General features: G+C 35.4%; 1 protein-coding gene across 1 annotated transcript; it reads right to left on the bottom strand.

Annotated features, from left to right (window-relative positions):
- Positions 1–969: 969 nt before the first annotated feature.
- Positions 970–12,342, bottom strand: GALNT3 (polypeptide N-acetylgalactosaminyltransferase 3). The gene is made up of 10 exons (XM_009274894.2): positions 11,831–12,342; positions 10,287–10,459; positions 8,918–9,067; positions 8,431–8,668; positions 7,538–7,655; positions 6,954–7,154; positions 5,718–5,849; positions 4,663–4,764; positions 1,860–2,012; positions 970–1,384 (listed from the first exon to the last, which is right to left on the bottom strand). Exons 1-10 carry the CDS (start codon positions 12,340–12,342, stop codon positions 1,262–1,264), a joined length of 1,902 nt encoding a protein of 633 aa, XP_009273169.1. The 3' UTR covers positions 970–1,261.
- Between the last annotated feature and the right edge of the window lie 6,046 nt (positions 12,343–18,388).

The raw sequence follows: 18,388 nt of genomic DNA, 5'->3' as shown, positions 1-18,388 counted from the left end.
CTGAGCAACCTGATCTAGTTGAAGATGTCCCTGTTCATTGCAGGGGGGGTTGGACTAGATGACCTTTAAAGGTCCCTTCTAACCCAAACTATTCTATGATTCTATGATATATATTTTTAAATACTTAATCAAAGGAAGGCTATTTATGAAGTCATAGCTCTACATGATCTATTGAAGTATATTTGTGGATGCCTACAAGAATACAATATTTCATTAAAAGAGCTAGCAGAATAGTTAGGAAGGCCAAGGTCTCACTTGGACTGATAAAAGTGAGGTCAGTCCTTTGTAAAAGGGGCAACAGCAACAATAAGAAAAAAAAAAAATCAACATGCAAGTGTTTGCACAAGAAATTATGTACAGATAACATTAGAAACCTGTTAGAAAAACATTGCATAAATCACTAAAAGGTAGGAAAAAAGTGGGTTTAGTAGATAACATGTAATTTAAAAGCAATAATGAACAAAATGTTGAAAACAACGTGTTAACGTTAAGCAGCTCGGAAATCTATTACAATATAACTTTGTCATAAATTTTAAAGTTCATGAAATATAAAAAAAACTATACAAAAAGTTTTGGTTAAATAAAAGATATTAATATCAGAATAAGCAGATTTTCCATTAAAATAATCACACATACATATTTCAGTGAGAATTTTTTTTTTCTTCTACAAAAGAATTGACTTGCTAAAAGCTGAGCACAGTGTGGTAGCCTATTTGGCTTTAACCTGAAGATCAAATACTTAATTTTTCAAGTGAGGGAACTTAAAAAATACTGAGAAAGGTTCACTGAGTAAAGTAAATTATTAAAAAAAATAAATGAAGCCAACCTATTAAGCATAAAAATATACATATAAAGCATCTTGGTTTTTAGACAGTATACAATAATTTCTTGAACCTCTACAGAGAAAACTAGTCTTCTTCAGAAGTACTTACAATATGTGGAAAAACAATATACATACAGTCCCCGCGGTGAAAGAGGACTATAGGATCCATGAATCAGTGGTCAACATATAAAGTCTTACCATAGAAATATTGTAAACATTTTTCTTAATTGGGACCTCAATCATCTTTGGTATAACAGACTCCTAGGGAATCTCTGATGACACGTTTTATGTCCAACTTAAATAAGAGGGAAAAGAAACTGTTTAAACATTTTGCATTTAAAGTATGCATCACTTAAAAATGCAGTACACATATATGATCACAGTTCAGAATGGGTCTTTGCTTTTAATAAAATGCTCCTGGCCTATAAGTATCAAATCTTAATTGTTCTGGCCAAAGATCCACTTCTGGAAGGGGTCTGATGGATTACAGGATGCCAAACTCGGATGTTCTCCGTTTCCTGTAAGGCACATATGTAGTGCTGCATTGTAGAGAGTTTGATCCTAAAGTGGGTAAAAAAGGAGGAAAAAAAAGAAAGTGAACAAACAATGAGCATGCTATTTCCCCCCACTCTTCATTTTTTCCCAAGTTCATTGTTGTTAAAAAGAGTAAGGCCAAACAGGTAGTGCAGAGGCGGGGCTAGCAAACGAATATGAGTAATATGCAAGTGCCAACTTGTTTTGTTAGGAAATTTTTTTAAAGTATTTTAAAAGATACAAAACATTTGGATTGACTTCCAGGTGGATGCCCAGACACACACACTAAAGGATATCAACTGTTTTTGTAAGTGAAATCATCAAGTTTTGATCTGGTAACTGAAAAGCTGAAATTACCTACATTTTCCTCCCAGAAATAAACTTACTTCTTTTTGGCTTGAGAGTTTTGTTTCGTTGGGGTTTTCTCTTTTATTGGAAATCAAAACTTAACTCATATAAAAGATCACTGATAATATGCCGATGCACTGCACAGTCTAAATACCTTTTGATGCAGCCATTGCTCTTCTCCAACAGCAAAGGTTTTCTGGCCTTTGTAGTTACATTCGCAAAGCTGCACAGGTCCTTTCGAAGCATGCAGACAAAGCTCCTTCTGAATGTTATGTCGAATTTCATGGTGTGCAGAATATTCAAAGTACTATTTAAATAATTTTTAAAAATTTCAGTAAATAAATACAAAGAAGAGTATTAAACTAAATTAATCCTTTTAAATTCCAATACACAAAGTAATAGATTTCTTTTCTTATTCAACAATCTAAGACTACAGAATAATTTCTCTGATTTTTAGTATACACACTTTAAAAGTGTTTACAAAACTAAAAGCATTTTTTAATACTAATGCAATGGAATATATTTAGAAGTACTTAAATGTATAAATTGCAAATGACACTTGGTGCATATGCATTATGATGCAAAATCTCATTGCTTGCTCCCCCAGGAATCATAAATAATTCAAGGAGACAAACTGAAGAGTAGAGGTAGTTGCATGGATAACTTAAATGTTGGCATTTCTTAACTTCAAAAATTTTTATTCAATTTTTGTTGCTGGATTTTGTTTTTTCTTAGAGCAATCAGAGTGTCATCTTTTGCTGCTTGGTCTAAACAATAAATGCTAACAATAGGATGCTGTTATGTTCACTTGTGAGCTAGCCATTAGAAAAGTAATACAAGCATGTATTTTGTGAGTGAATTTTACCATTATTTCCTGACAGCAGAGTACTCTTAAGGCTCAGGAATCCTAGGCTATAATTCAGGTCTTAACAGGGATTTAATTCTAACAGTTACAGACACAGCTGTCCTTTTATGCCTCTCGTCCTACCCTACCATCCTGGTCTCTTCCTTTTCTCCCTCATTAAACAGCAGAGTTCCTATCATTACATCCCATTACCACTGTTTCTTGGCTCCTATGTCAGCCTTCTTCACCGTATCTTTCCTTTGACTATTAAGACCAGGCTCAGTTAGCTCCCTGTGGTTTTCAACTCTCTGTCCAATTGGTCAGCTTCCGCCTCCTCACTGCCTTGGCATCAATGGGAATAGCACTGAGGGACAAACAAGCATCTCACTCTTAAGTCTCTGCACCAAACGTTACTCCCTGAAACAGGTACTGATAGGAGTGACCTGCTTAGTCACTTAGGTCTCAGACATAATAATTTACTCTAAATCTGTTAATCTGACTTAATCTGTTCCGATTTCTCTTTTGAACTCCAAAATCTCTGCAAGCCCTGAAAATACGACTTGAAAGCTAGGTTTAAAACTTCATTAATTTTGGATATTGAGATGGACATATTCCCAGCCCCAGAATATTCTAAAAAGGAAGAATGATAAACACAATTGATGTACAACTCTGAAAACTAGGTACTCTCTTCCACTCCCTTCTCCTATCTCAAATAGATGGATGAAGAAGACAGGTAGCATGGAAAATTTCAGCCTACACTGCTAAAGTCTGGTAAAGAACATAATACAACTGAAAATAGAGTATTGTAATGAGAAGGGTTAAGTAAGCAAATATGCCCATCTCTTGAGCATTACCAGCACAACCTGTATTAAAATTCTCTGAAGGCTGGCATTTGAAGGGATTCAGACTGTTATTTTATGGCAGGAGGAAAAACATAAAATGCAACACTTGAAAGCATAGAGTTTTAGTACAGTCCAAGATAATTTAGAGAGAGATGACAATAGAAGCATACAGCAGATCTCTTAATACAATGTTTTGGTACAGTGTTCCCGCACTAATGACTGTGACAATGCGAAAAGGCTAATATAGTATTAATCCACAACAGAATAAAAGAACAACTTCAATACTGTAAGAAGCTAACGTAACAGGGTAGTTGTTAATCTAGACAGTGTTCCATCTCCCACAAAAATTGATTAGGAAAGCATCAACTAACTAGGATCATGTGTCTGAGTTTTCACAGTGCCATCAATGGATGGCTTTTAAGATTGAAGATTTTATAAAAAAAAAAAAAAAAGAAAAATTACAGCTATATTCTAACAAAAACTTTTAAACCCTTGTTGACCTTTAGTTATTAAGGATCTACAGTTAGCAAACTTTATTCCCCAAAGAACTCTTTAAGGCAACAGAGAAGTGTTCATTTCTGGGCAGGGAAGGAGATGTTACTTTTATTAGTATTACAGTAGTGCCTGAAGGATTCAGTATCTGACATCTATTGCAAGTCATACTGTAGAAGAAACAGAGCACCATTGCTGCCTCCAAGAGCTATGCATCAAAGAGAGCTGGTCTTGGACAAATTCAATCATATTATTCACTTGCATTAGCCAGTACAGGATAGACCACTTTGACTTCACACTATGAGGCTGCAAGCATGATAGGGAAGGTGACTCAGACCTGGCCACTTGGTCTCCCATTGGCCGGATTCCCACCAACATCTTCCTTGACAGTGCAAGTCCTGGTGGCAGAGAAAGAAGCAATAGGAGGAAGCATAAGGAAAGGAAGAATTAAGAAGACAACACTTACAAGAAAAGTAGTAAGGGTAGGATGAAAAGGTTTTGCACAGAAAGGAGAGATCAAGTGAAGCAGTGCAATTGTGTTAAAAATCTGAACCTGTATGCTGAACATAAAATGTTAGAAGTGGGACACAACATGAAAAGCAGTATGAAATTTTCCTTGAACAATATATATAGGAATTAACTCTTAAAAAAAAGGAGAGAGACAGAGAAAGAAAATTGCATATTAAAAATTAGTCCATTTCTCTAAAATAAATGAAAAGCTTTAATATGGTAAAGTTACAGCTAAACAGATCATAAAAATCAGGCATCAAATATTTTACCTGATTTCCTCCAAGTCCATGACAAGAATACATAATCAATGGTTTGCCACCATGGTTATTTTCACCAACATCCAGACACATGCGGTTACCTATGTTTTTTAACTAAAGAAAGGGTATTATCAGAAAAAAAATAAAGCAGCTCAGTGAGGATGACAAAAAATTAAACTGTCTCACTTGCATACAAAACTAACCTTTGGCTTAACAACAACTACAGCTGTTAGTTCATTTTTACTTTCTGCTATGCTCAAATCTAAAAATCCTGGTCTCTCAGAGCTAATCTTTTCTAACCAAAAGCCTAGTGACTACATTATGGTTGTCTACAGCCACACACTGAATTATTAGGCTACTGGTATACAAGGTTACTGTTATTCAAATTACAATTTGAACAGATACACATAAAATATTCAAAATTGGAGGAAGGGGAAGTGCTAAACATTGCTAAACTTTCACATTCACCTCAAGATAAGGATTATTAGTTTTTTAATACTTTGTTGGTTTTAGCAATGCAATGTCTAAGAAGTTATTTGGCAGAGAAAATGCAATGGCATAAAAAAATTTATGTATAACTATAAACACACATTTTCCTCATCATAAACCTAATTGTGAGAAGCAAACAGCTGTCCAGTTTTCCTCATTAACATGAACTAAAAATTCTCTCAGTCTTCTTACTATATAAAGCTAAATTTACCTTGATAATTCAGGAAATCTCTCACCATTGGCTTCGTACTTTTATATCATTTTAACGGTTAGTGATGGGCAGAATGTTGCTTATCTCAGCAGGTTGCAAGATCCCGTTAAGCAAGGCTACTGTTAGTTATTAAGAAGTTTTGCTTAAATTTCATATCACCATTGACAAAGCTATAAAATATTCAAATAGCAAGGTATACAGAAGAGATTCTTTGTCCAGAGTAGTGAGAGAAAACCCGAGAGCTGGGTAGCTGAAATGTAAATGATATAGCTAAGGTAGCTGAAACGTAAATGCTATGGCTAAGGTAGCACAGAAGATTAGCAAACTTCCTGGACTATGGAAGACTATAGACAATAATTAAACTTACATATCCAGAAAACAAAGGATTCAGGTCTGGCACATATGCTTCTGGATAAACATTACTGAGATACCAGGTAAAATTTTTACACTGCAGACGCTGCCTTAAATCAAGTCTTTTTGAGATGTCTCCAAATGTTTTCTGTTAGAGGAAGGGAAGTAAGGAAGAATGAAAGAGAAATATACTAACGTTACTAATATCAATTTTGTACACATAAATCTATGATATTCTGTATTGTAGCATTAAACAAGTTTTAAGCTTCATTTGTTGATTTTTTTTTTTTTTTTTAAATACCGTACTGCTACGGTTATTGCCGTTTGTTTTTCATAACACCACTGACATCCTGTCGGCAGCGTTTCAAAGCACATGCAAGAAAAATACATTGCAACATGGAAAGAATAGAAGTATCTTTAGTCCCAAGAGGGTTTTAACATAATGCCATGAAGTGGGAAAGTACAAACAAGACCATACTGATGACAGCTATAAAGCTAACTGATCTCACTAAAAAGAGTGAGCTGAAATAGTGAATTGGATTAATTAAATAATTAGCATAATAGTCAGTACAATGCAGAATTTCCCAGACAAAATTCAGTTGTCTAGCTGCTAAACATGCTTAGGAAATCTAATGCTATTAGTTATACAATAATCACAAAAAATTATCATACAAAGGGAGAAAAAATGGCTTCTCAAAGAAAACTCTAGATTCCAGCTGGTGAAAGACCAAAAGTTCCAGAAAACTTACAAAAATAAATAAACCAACCCCCCTGAATTTAACCTAAGTTTTTAAGCAGATAGAGACAGGATGGGTATCTATCATTGAATAAGCTTTATTCTGCAGCTGAAGAACAACAAAACCTGCTTTTTAACCAAGAATACTAAGCAACTTGAGACTAATGAGACATTATGTTTCTCACTCCAAGTTAGCTTGCACTTTCTGCGCTCAATAGCTTTTCTCATGCTCTTCTGGTAGTTCCAGTAGCTGTTCAGTGCAAACAACCCAGGATTTTAGAGAATGTATGAAAAAAACCCCTACCAATCAAAAAAACCCACCACACAAAACAACACTATCACCATCTGAACACTTAAGTTTTTCATGTTTGTTGGGGCTACAGCATTAAGCAAACTGAACTCTCTCTTTTAATGAAAATATCTAGAATCCTTACATACTTTGTCAATAAATAACTTTTGCTCACCAAAACTTTCAACGCAGCAAGTGTGATTTCTAATACCACCACCACCACCTACTTGTTTCACAATTTTTGCTGCCTCTGTGTTTCTTCGGTAAAATATTTCTTTATATTCATCCATCCAGACTTCTGCAAGGCGGACTTGATTACGTGTGATCACTTGAGTACCTTTTGGGAAAGTATGGGGACTCTTGCTGCGAAAGACATGGCCAACAACAGAGCAAGGCATGATCTCCAACTGTCCACCACATTGCCATACCTAATAATAACATTTTTTGTGTAAGTGCACTGCAATTGGAATTAAGGGGGTGGAAAAAAATTCAGGAATATTATCGTTCACCAAAAAAAACCCCAAACCACCAACAAGAGTGCATATATCAGGCATACCACAAGTGAATTTCCTAATCAGGTAAACCCTGGAAATGTACATTTCAGCTATCAACCCTAAACACGTTTAAAAAAAAAAAAAAAATCAGTTCAGTAAGCATGTTTGTATTTTATTTTATAGGTCATTAGTAATTAATTTTCCATGTCCTAGTTGGCTGATTCATCAGAGAAGTCAAGATCCAACACTAATTTGTCCTCAAAAATCCTGTACACTGTCAGTATAGAGACCACTGCTAATTAAGTAGCTAAACTTACTCTGAAAGACATTTCTATATTTTCACCTCCCCATATTTCCATTTCTTCATCATAGCTTCCAATGAGTTCAAAGTAGTCTCTTGATATTGAAAAGAGACCTCCAGCAAAAGTAGGTGTTCTGCAAAAAGAGAAATTTACTGAGGAAGAAAGAATTCAAATAGGTAGGTTTTTTTAAATATATATGTAAAATCATGGTATAACTGTTCTAGCAAGTTTCCATGCATTTGTCAGTGTTTCACTACATTGATACATTTTCCTGGCATAGATAATACTTCCAGCAATTAAATCTGCCCACACTGAGTCTCATTGGACAGTTTTATTTTCATTTATTAACAACTGGTTTAAACTAATGACTATTGGTATAAAAGACAGCATCAGGAAAAATAATATATTTTCCCTGTATGGAGGGTATCAAGCAAAGCTATTACTCCTCCAGACCAGTAACCTGTCTGCGGCCAAAGCATGTACAATTATCATCAAATGCACCACTGTAACAGTCTAGTATTTTGGTGCTCTGAGCCTTTGTTGCCATCCTTTCAAGGATGATGAATGAGAAGCCAGAATCTGTGGTACTGTCTCTGAAAAGAACTGTTTATAATCCTCCTCTCCCCCCTCCCTCCCGAGGAAAAAAAATATATAGAAAATGCTTATTATGTTTCTAGTGTATGTAGAAAAAAGGTAATGCAGAGCAATTACTGACTTAAGGAGGCTATATTTTTATGAAAGCTTTAAAATTTACAATGTGGTTCTTAAAGAAAGCATTACAAAAACCATCTAAGATGCTAAGACTTCTGATCATACTCATCTGAAGAACGAATTCATTTACAAGCTGCTGTTCATAACAAAAACCATGAAAACTGAAGGATTTAAAATATTATTCAAATTATGTTTACCTAATTGGATAGGTTTCATCTTTTCTTCTTTTATTTTCATGTTTAGGAATAGACTCCCATCCAAATGACAAACTCCAATCAAAATTTCCTCTGTTGTGGCTATGCCCATAATAAGAAGATGGTTTACTGAATTCAAAAGTATTGAGATCTATAGAAGCAATATCAGGGCTTACAACAGCAACAGGGTTCTCGGCTATTCTTGCCAATAATGGCTCTAACCAGCCATAAAAGCATTCACCTATGGAGAAAATGAATTGAATTTTTACTTGGCTATAAAGTAGTACACAGGGAATATTTTAACATGCCCGCAGCAAGCCAATATGCACTGCTTTTAAATAGCATTGCTAATTATACTTTCAATAATATAAAATAGCAATAGGAAAGATGATACATTGCTAATGTTCATAATTCATAAAAAATCTGCAACGTTAAATCAAAGGCAACAGTGTTATAAACCAGACCCGGCATAGTTACAGGTTACACTTACAATGAGCATCCAGAAAGGTAAGGGTCTCTCCTGTTGCTACTGAAGCTCCCAACAACCGTGCAGTGATGAGACCTTTCCTTTCCTTTTGACGGACTACTTTAACTATTTGAAACTGTTTCACATATTCATCTAGTTTATCATGCAAGTATTCTAGAAAGAAAAATTTTCAGGATATTCAGTGTATATACATGCCACTGCCTAAAATTTTACATTATTAAACTAACAGGATAAACGATTCACACTAATCCCAGGAACGACCTCAATATCAAAGCAGTGAACAATTCCTGGCTGCTGAATGCTATTTTTAGGGGCCGAGTTTTCTTGGGGGCGGGGGCGTAGAAAGAGGTGACTGGCAGAGAACAGGGGATGGAACACTAAAAATATTCTAAAAGAGAAAGAACATGTGCTAGTACATCTCTTCTGCAGTATTAACAGTTTGAATATCAATTCAAAATCCATTTTCAGAGCAAACGGATCATGTACTTACTTACTCAAGTTACCTGCAGAGCATGCAAATTTTTTCCTTAATGACAGCACATTTTACACACAGTTTGCAAAGGCTACAATATTTACAACAGCAACAGAAGCTATAAAAAAACCTCTTTAAATGTGCAAAATTTGAGAAACAACCCCACATCCCTCATTAAACATCCCACATCATCTTCCTTCCTCTGCCCATCCTTAGTATTAAACTGTACTACCGAATATTCTTCACATCCAAGTGTGTCAGTATACTAAATACAGACTTGCAAAAAGTGTAAATACATTAATATAAGCATGTATGTATAGACACGTTCATCTGAAGTTAAGCATACGAAGTTTTTTTGAACTTGCATTTGTGATCACACTCAGTACACATTCAATTATTTTTGGCAGTCAGCTTCAGTATTGAAGATTATTTTTCCATTAAATAATTTTACTTTCTAGGAAAGGCATTGCCCTTCACATTAATGAAATTAATTTACATAAAGACAATCACTATGATAAAATGCAAATTGCTACAAACATTGGCCGATTTATCTTTGGATACTTTGTTTTATAAACTGTAATTGGTTTGAAGCACAAATTACAGAGCTACTTGTCATGCAACCAGTTATGCAGTTTAAGCAACACTAGAATTGGAATAATCAGAAATGGGATTTAAAAACCTTTTAGAGGACAAGAATTTCATATTTGACTACCTTATGAAAAAGAGATGGGGGAGAACTATTTTATATTTTATAGAAAAAGAAACGGACAAACCCACTTAGAATACCATTACACATGTTAATGGTGGTAAAGAAGTATTCCCTTTTAACCAATTTATCTGTAATCCTAACATGTCTTAAATTAAAAAAAAAATTCAAGAGAAAATAGAAAGGCTTCTTACCATCTACACTGGCATCATCCACCAAAATAATCTCCTTTAGCAGTATGGCAGGAGATGTGTACATCACGCTGTGAACAGTTCTGAGCAGAGTGGACCATGCTTCATTATGAAAAACTATTATAATACTTGTGGTTGGCAATGGCGGGCAACGCTTAAACTTTTGTTCAATACATCTACAGATTAGAAAGTGTCAAATGTTACAAAACAGACAAAAAGTTTTGACTCAAACTCTTAAAAGAAACCCTTTTCTTTCTAGTACAAAGCTTTAAAAATATGGACATTAAATATTTCAGCTTCTACACTTTCTATCCCAATTTTGGAGTGCAGAGGCTGGTGCTCCAACTGGAGAACCTGTACAAAATATTTTTAAAAAATATGATGAATAAGAATTCCACTTGAACAACTGACTCAGTTCTGCTTCTGTCTCACAAACCTTTGAATACGTTTCATATAGCACCCAGGTCTTCTTCAGAAAAAGATATGTTATTCTATTGAAAGCAGCAGATACTGAGCTGCAAAATCAGACTTTAAGTCATCATTACTGTTGAAACCCAAAAATACAAAGAAGAATATTTATTAGAAGAATGCGGAGTTTGCAAGGCAAAATAGAACAGATCTAATTCAGAAGTTCAAAATTTTGTAGAAATACCATATAATCCTTAGAGCAGCATATCCCATTCAAGGGAAACAATTTTAAACCCACAGTTTTTCAAGACTGATGTATTCTGAACATAACTTTAAATCCAATTGCAAGTCAAGATGACAAGACAACACTTCTGTATTCATAAGCTGCACACTTATTGTTTATTGCCTGTCAACTTTAGAGACTGGAAGACTCCCCAAGGTAATTATCACAGCCATTGCCTCACAAAACACACAGGCGAAAACTCACCAGTTACGCTCTAGCAAAGGTTATTGTGAGCTGCACCACATGTAACATGATATTCATACTACCAGCAGCAGCTCAGTAAAGTTAGTCACTTCTGACACAGATAGCTGAGAACATATAATCTGACACTGGCAGAGACTGCTCATAACCAAACCCCACTCTACCCAAGTCCTACAGTCTTCATTAATAAAATTTTTCAATACTACAAGATTGCTGAGATGTTCCATTGCGTTGTTCAACAGTTTACAATTCCTAATTTATTAAATTATGCTGGTGGTTTTATTAACAATGAATACTAAAAAAAAAAGGGGGGGGGGGGAATGTTTTTTAAATTGGGAAAAAGTTTAAACCACATTTTTAGTTTTCTTCTAAGTAAAACTTAGCAGGCTTCCAGAAAGCGACTCAGAAATTGTAGCTTAAAGGAAAAAGCAGAAAACCTTATTTAAATATAGTTACTTTGAATTCAAAACCATGAAAGAAGTGAGCCTTTCTAAACATTCTTCGCTTTGGCACTGTGGATCATTATGTACAGTCAGTCATTATGTAGAGCTAGGAGACTCTCCTAAACTATCACCTAATGCCGAACTCAAATCACTTTGCAGTCTGCATTTCTGACAAGTTTTTCAACTATCAGGACATACACATTTCAACATACTCAGGAGGTCGAGTGTCTGGTCCAAGATCTCGGTGTAAAGAAATCCGATCACTTGCAAATGCATTAAAACAGTGTTTTTCTTCTCCACGCTGTTTTTCTTTCTGTTCTTCTGAATTTAAGTTGATGGTCTTAAATGCTTTACCAGAGGCTCCAGGACCATTAGGATCTTGAAGGGGTCGATCTAGAAAGGGTTTTAGTTCCACTGCAGTATAGTGTCCTGGCAAACAGTGTCTCTCTCCAGGAATCTTAGTTTGCCTAACAGGTGCTTTTATCTGCATTTTTGGCTTTGCACCTTTGATATTGTTCATAGCATTTAACATGAGACCTAATACATGACTTTTCTTTCCAACAACTGGCTCAATCCCTGCTTCATCTTTAAAATCTTGAACACCCACTTCTCTTTGTAATAAAAATAAAAATACCAGAAAGACAAACACAATAATGCTAAACTTCCAAAGTTTCCAGTGAAAAAATAATTTCTTGAATAGTTTAGGTGTTTTTTTCAAAGCCATTCTAATTTTAAAAATTTATCACAAGACAAAAGTTCCTGTGAATGATGTTCTTCAAATAGGTCACAGCATTTCTTGAAATTGTAACACCTGTAAATTAAAACAAAAAGTATAAATTAAGACATCTAGTATATTCGATAATGTAAAACCACAGGCGCTTAATAGGCAGGAATTAATTCACAACTCCCAACAATCAAACATTATGTGTCCATCACTTAAAGATAAGTCAAACCTATCTATAAAGGAAAGTGCATCTTGGGTATCTGTTTTTTTGGTTTGGGGTTTTTTTTTAAATACACTTCAAATAGAAGAACCAAAAAGCAGGCATACCACTAAGAATAAAACACTATTTTTACATAATGCCACTACTTCACATTAATTTTCTTCCAAATCTTGAAAATTAAGTTGTTTAAAATTAGAGGAAAATGTTGGTTTATGTCTTCTAGAAGAAGGGAATTTTAGTTCAATGATGAGATAGAAGGAAAGCAGATGGAATCAATATGGTAAGTTCAAGTTGCACGTAAGAAAGATCCACATAAAAAGTGAACTATAAAGACAGGAAGGACTTCTCAATCAACTTATTTCAACAATTTGGAAATTTCCAATATTTAAAAAAAAAAAAAATCCATTTCAAGATTAGACTTAAACAATCAGACTTCCAAGTGGGAAATTTTTAGATTGATTTAGTTATCTAGTATACATATTCAATGCAGATTTAATACAGGTGATTTGGAGTAGGGTAATTTAGCCTGAGGATCAAGTAATCATTCTGTACATTTTTTCATTCACTTGTACTGCATTTTCTGGCATGTGCTGCTGCAACTCATCAAGAGAACATGTCAAAGAGCTCTCCTGTTTCAGGAACTCTGCCACTATTTTTTTGTACAGACAAGCAATTATTCAGCAGCTTTCAAAGATGGGGAACTATGAAAAACATTTGAGGACTACCAGAAACCAAGTGATTTGAATTAAATTCTCTCTGCAAAATTGGCAGTTTACAAGAAGGGGGAAAATAGCAACCAGTCTGAATTCAAAACACAGCTTTATTTTTGTGTAAGTTGCATGTATGTAAACTGAGAAAAGAAATAAGCAGCATCTAGATAAAAGCCACAGTTAATTCCCACTTGCTAACTACTGACCACAGAATTGCAAAAAACTACTTTTTTATTTCATCCTTTGAAATACAAATAGATTCTGCATTTTTTAATTGGAATAACATATACTCAGGAAGAGATATAACTTACAGAAAACAGAAAAAAACCTCACCTGGCTTCCTTCAAGAATTTGCAGGATAAGTTAAGCATCCGGACTTGTTCACATTCTAGTTTATTTCAAACCTTATGTCAGCTTTTTTTAATAAACTCATACATTCAAACCACAGTAGTTTTACCATAGAGCTATTGTTATAAGAATGCAGAGGGGAAGCTCATTACAGCATTGTCATATAGATACTAAAAGGTACCAAAAACGTGCTTCACAAGGCTCACAAGATTTCCAAGAAAACCCATTAAAAAAATCCAGTCCATTTCTGTCTCACACATTATTTTCCCATTTTTCTTTAGTGCTGAAAAATTTGTACTACAATACCGATACTTCTACACTGCAAGACTAAGAATAAAAACTTTCTTTCCTGGTGAAAGGATTGCAACCAATTTATCAAACTGCCAGATTAAAAAATGCCTTGTTTTCTCACAATGTCTGGTGGGTTGATTTTGGCTGGCTGCCAGACACCCACCCAGCCACTCTCTCACTCCCCCTCCTCAACATGACAGCAGGGGGAAAATAAGATGGAAAAGCACATGGGTCAAGATAAGGACAGTGTGATCACTTACCAATTACTGTCGCAGGGAAAACAGACTCAAGGATGATGAATTTAATTTACTGCCAACTAAAAATAGAGTAGGATGGTGAGAAACAAAGACAAAACTAAAACCACCTCCCAGGCTCAACTTCACTCCTTCATTCCCAACTCTTCTATCTCCTTTCTCTGAAGTGGTGTAGAGGGGATGGAGCACAAGGGTTGTGGTCAGCTTGTAACACTTCATCTCTGCTGCTCCTTCCTCTTTACACTTTTCCCCTGCTCCAACATGGGTCCTCTCCGCAGAGTACTTCAGCAAAAACTGCTCCAGCATGGGTCATCCATGGGTCACAGTTCCTGCCAGGATCTTGCTCCTGCAAGGGCTCTCCATGGGCTGCAGCTTCCTTCAGGGCATATCCACTTGCTCCAGCATGGGGTCCTGCACAGGCTGCAGTGTGGATGACTGCTCCGGCATGGTCCTCCATGGGCTGCAGAGAAACACCTTCTTCACCATGGTCTTCTCCATGTGCTGCAGCAGGACAACCTGCTTCACCACAGACTTCTCCATGGGCTGCAGGGGACTATCTGCTCTGGTGCATGGAACACCTCCTCCCCTGCTTCTTCACTGACCTTGGTGTCTGCAGGATTGTTTCTCTCATATTTTTCTCACTCCTCTCTCTCTCTCTCTCTCTCTCACAGCTGCCGTGCACCATTTTTTACCCTTTCTTAAATATGTTATCACAGAGGCACCACCTGCTACACTGGGTAGCTCAGCTTTGGCCAGCAGTGGGTCCATTTTAGAGCTGGCTGGAACATGCTGTGTCCAGCATGAGGGCAGCCCCAGTCTCTTCTCACAGAGGCCACCCCTGCAGTCATCCCCACTTCCCAACCCTGCCATGTAAATGCAATACACAATGTAAAACACTAAGCATATATACAGATCAGCACGTAGCAAGATGACTGTAACTTGTGGAACTACCATTGCTAAATATACTCTGCCCGACTTTACAGCCTCTGCAACCTGTTAACCAGGAATGTTTTTGTAACACCATAAAAAAGAAAATCACGTTACTGTTTCTCAGTGCACCATGCACAAGCACATATGATATTAGTAAATCTTAAGACTTAGGAATCAATAAGCAATATAAATATGCCTTCCTCAAATAGAAAAAAGAAAACACATTTTTTTTATATTTGAGGTACTTAATATTATAAGAGAGTTCTGGCTACCTCTTTATCTCCCAAGCAGTCATTAGGCATAGTCAATCAGGCAAACACCTGGGGAGGGGGGCATTAGCCCTGGTTGGCTGGTTGATTTGTTTCTAAACATTATTGCCCTCAAATTTCTTTTATATCACTAAACAAGCAACAATGTTCTCCAACTTCCTCTAGGCCTCTTCCTCTTTGTAAAGAGACTTAAATTTGTCCATAACAAGAGAAAGGTTAAGCATTAATGAACATGATGGTATAAGATATGTCATGAAAAGAGAGATTAAAGCTAATTCTATATAGCAACATTGACTGTTTTACACAGAAATTATGCTTGAGATTAATTTGAGAATTTAATCAGCATTTGAGTCAAATATTTATGACTGTCTCTTTTTGTTTTAACGAGCTGGCATGAGACTACTCAGAAAGGGTAGAAAAATTACATGTTATGGCTACATATCTGTTATGTGCCTTAGTACCAGAGAAATCTTTTAACTAATTTAACTATTAATTTAGAGAGTTAAAGTTGCAGTTGTCAGATTTCCATTGTCCATCTTCAGCATTTCAATTAACGCAGCAATATTTACGTATGCTAAGCTCACTATGTCATACATTTTTTTCTCGTTTTATGTTTACTACATGAACTTTGGCTTCATTGTCTCCAGCAACAAAAAGGAGAAATGGACTAGAAAATACCAAAGATTTCTTCCACAGATTTTTAGCACATACAGACTTTTGCTGCTGCTTGCTTTGACGATGACATACTAACCTATTCTTCCCAAAGCATCAAAAGTACATACGTACATTTTACAAAAAAACTTAAACTAAATTACTGTCATTTTTATTTGGGATTATTTCCTGCACAAATTGAGCATATACAAATGCTTAGAATACTCATGATCAACACAAAAGAAGAGTCAAGATATCTGTAAGTCACAATAACCAAAATCCAGAATATTTCTTGCACTACCTGTGTTTTGCATATCTCTGTCCTCAGGCAAATAAGGCATTAAAGACTATAATAAGCAGACTTAATGAGCAACCAAGAACATATAGCAATTTATTCAGCATTTGGTTTCCTATGTAACTATATTCACTTTTATCTGCATGCACTTTGGCTTCTCTTTGACAACATATTTCCTTGTATTGCATACATCTGTCTTGGCTGCTCAGGTCTTACTACAGCAGGCTGCCATAACACACAGGTGAAACGTGTCTGTCCCTAGAAATGAAAAGACAACTCACCTGAGTTAAGTGGGTTGTGCAAGCAAAGCAACACAACTTAACCCTTTCAATGTGGATTAGTACACTCCAGTAGCATACATGGCAGCATGCCGTGAACAGAAGTAAGTGCAAGTGATGTTTCTTTTTTAAAGAAAGGATCAAGTAATAGCCTTGGAATAGTATCTGCAGCAGAAGTGAAGTGGACAAACATGGGCTTGTTTGCCACAAACGTACAGCAAACTCTTTGACATAGACAAATGCTAAGTGTAGTTTTATTGACAAAATATCTTATAGGGATATTGCTTACAATAAGAGAAGAGCTCTTTGTCACATAAAATAGTAGCAGTTTCCAGAACACAGACTACATTGTCCAAAGAACTTTTGTCATGAAAGCTGTATCTTCCTTAGGGTTTTACGAGGATAATTTTCTAGTCAGAAATAAAATCTTTATTCCCCACAAATGCCTCACACATTTTTATGGCATAGTAATGCCAGTAAGCACAGACCAAGCTACTGTTCCATCCTCCAGGACATGCTAAAGAAATATGTGGCATGATTAAACTCCCTGAGGTGACTGTTTAGCAAAGTGTTTAATCTTCTATTCATTAGTGTTATTTTCACTAATAGTAGTCTGGATTCTTACAGCACTTTGAAATAATTAGCCCTAAACGTCAGAAGTTGGATTTTAGGGATTTTTTTTTTTTAAGAAGAAAATAACCAGAAAACTAATACGTACTACAAAAGTCTTCTAAAAAGTGCCAAAAAGCAGCTGCCACACTACTTCAAACCACATCACATGGGTAGTGTGTGAATTCAATACACAGTCTATGCTACATTATGCCACCCACTAACTCTGATGTCAGACTGTCTGCAAAAACTCTGGCTTACAAGAAAGCCTCACTACAGTAGCCAACATGTAGACAACTCTGACTTTTTGTTAGCTTGGTCTGAACAACACTGTAGACAATAATTTTTTTTTAAAAACATTAAAATGTGAAGAAAACCCAAATCAGCAGAAATTCTTTGAGACCATGCCAGTAGGAGAAAATTCTTGGGATCAGTATCAACAATATAATTGATCTCAGTTTTTTTAAATAAAACTGTTTTAAAATCAACTTTTCTTTTATCTGAATGATAATGTTCTAATGTTTCCTGAGAATGTTGCTTATGGAACATAAAAAAACCCAAAACAAACAAAACTAAATACTAAATTAAAAATACTTAAGAAAAAAATAATTAAAAAAGAGAAAAATAGGAAAAAAATAGCCTTAAGAATGATTCTAATCACAACTATTTAAATACACAACTTTGCTTCACCCCAATCTGATTTCTTCTGTAACTCTAGAATCACAGTCTCATTAAAAAGCTTGTCTATTTTTTCTTATTATGTAAGTATACAATCCCTTCATCAAGACCTTAATGTTCCCTTAATCAGAAAGTGGGTGTGTGAATAGAAACGCTGAACAAAATCTTCAGAAAAAGAAGACCTGACACTCATGATCAACCGTTCTTACCAAATTCGCAAAAGTCTGCCAAAGATACGTGATTACATATATTGGGATACTTTACCTATAAGAATTGCTACTTTCACCACTGCTATTTCTGAATCTAAAATTCTAGACAGGGCTTTTTGTTTTCTTTGCATGAATACCAATGTAGATGCTACTAAAACATTAGCTACTGAAATAATAATTTTGGTAAGTGATACTTCAGTCTTCTACCACCAATGAAATTGAGTTTTTTCTACCAGAAAGAAAAAAAAAATAATCACTGAACAAAACCATTTCCACTTCCTAGAAGTACATCCCAGAAGAACAT

The sequence above is a fragment of the Aptenodytes forsteri genome, unplaced genomic scaffold, assembly GCF_000699145.1.
Source record: "Aptenodytes forsteri isolate BGI_AS27 unplaced genomic scaffold, ASM69914v1 Scaffold255, whole genome shotgun sequence".
Taxonomy (NCBI): domain Eukaryota; kingdom Metazoa; phylum Chordata; class Aves; order Sphenisciformes; family Spheniscidae; genus Aptenodytes; species Aptenodytes forsteri.
Note: the sequence above shows the minus strand (reverse complement) of the source record. Positions and strands in the feature narration are given on the sequence as shown.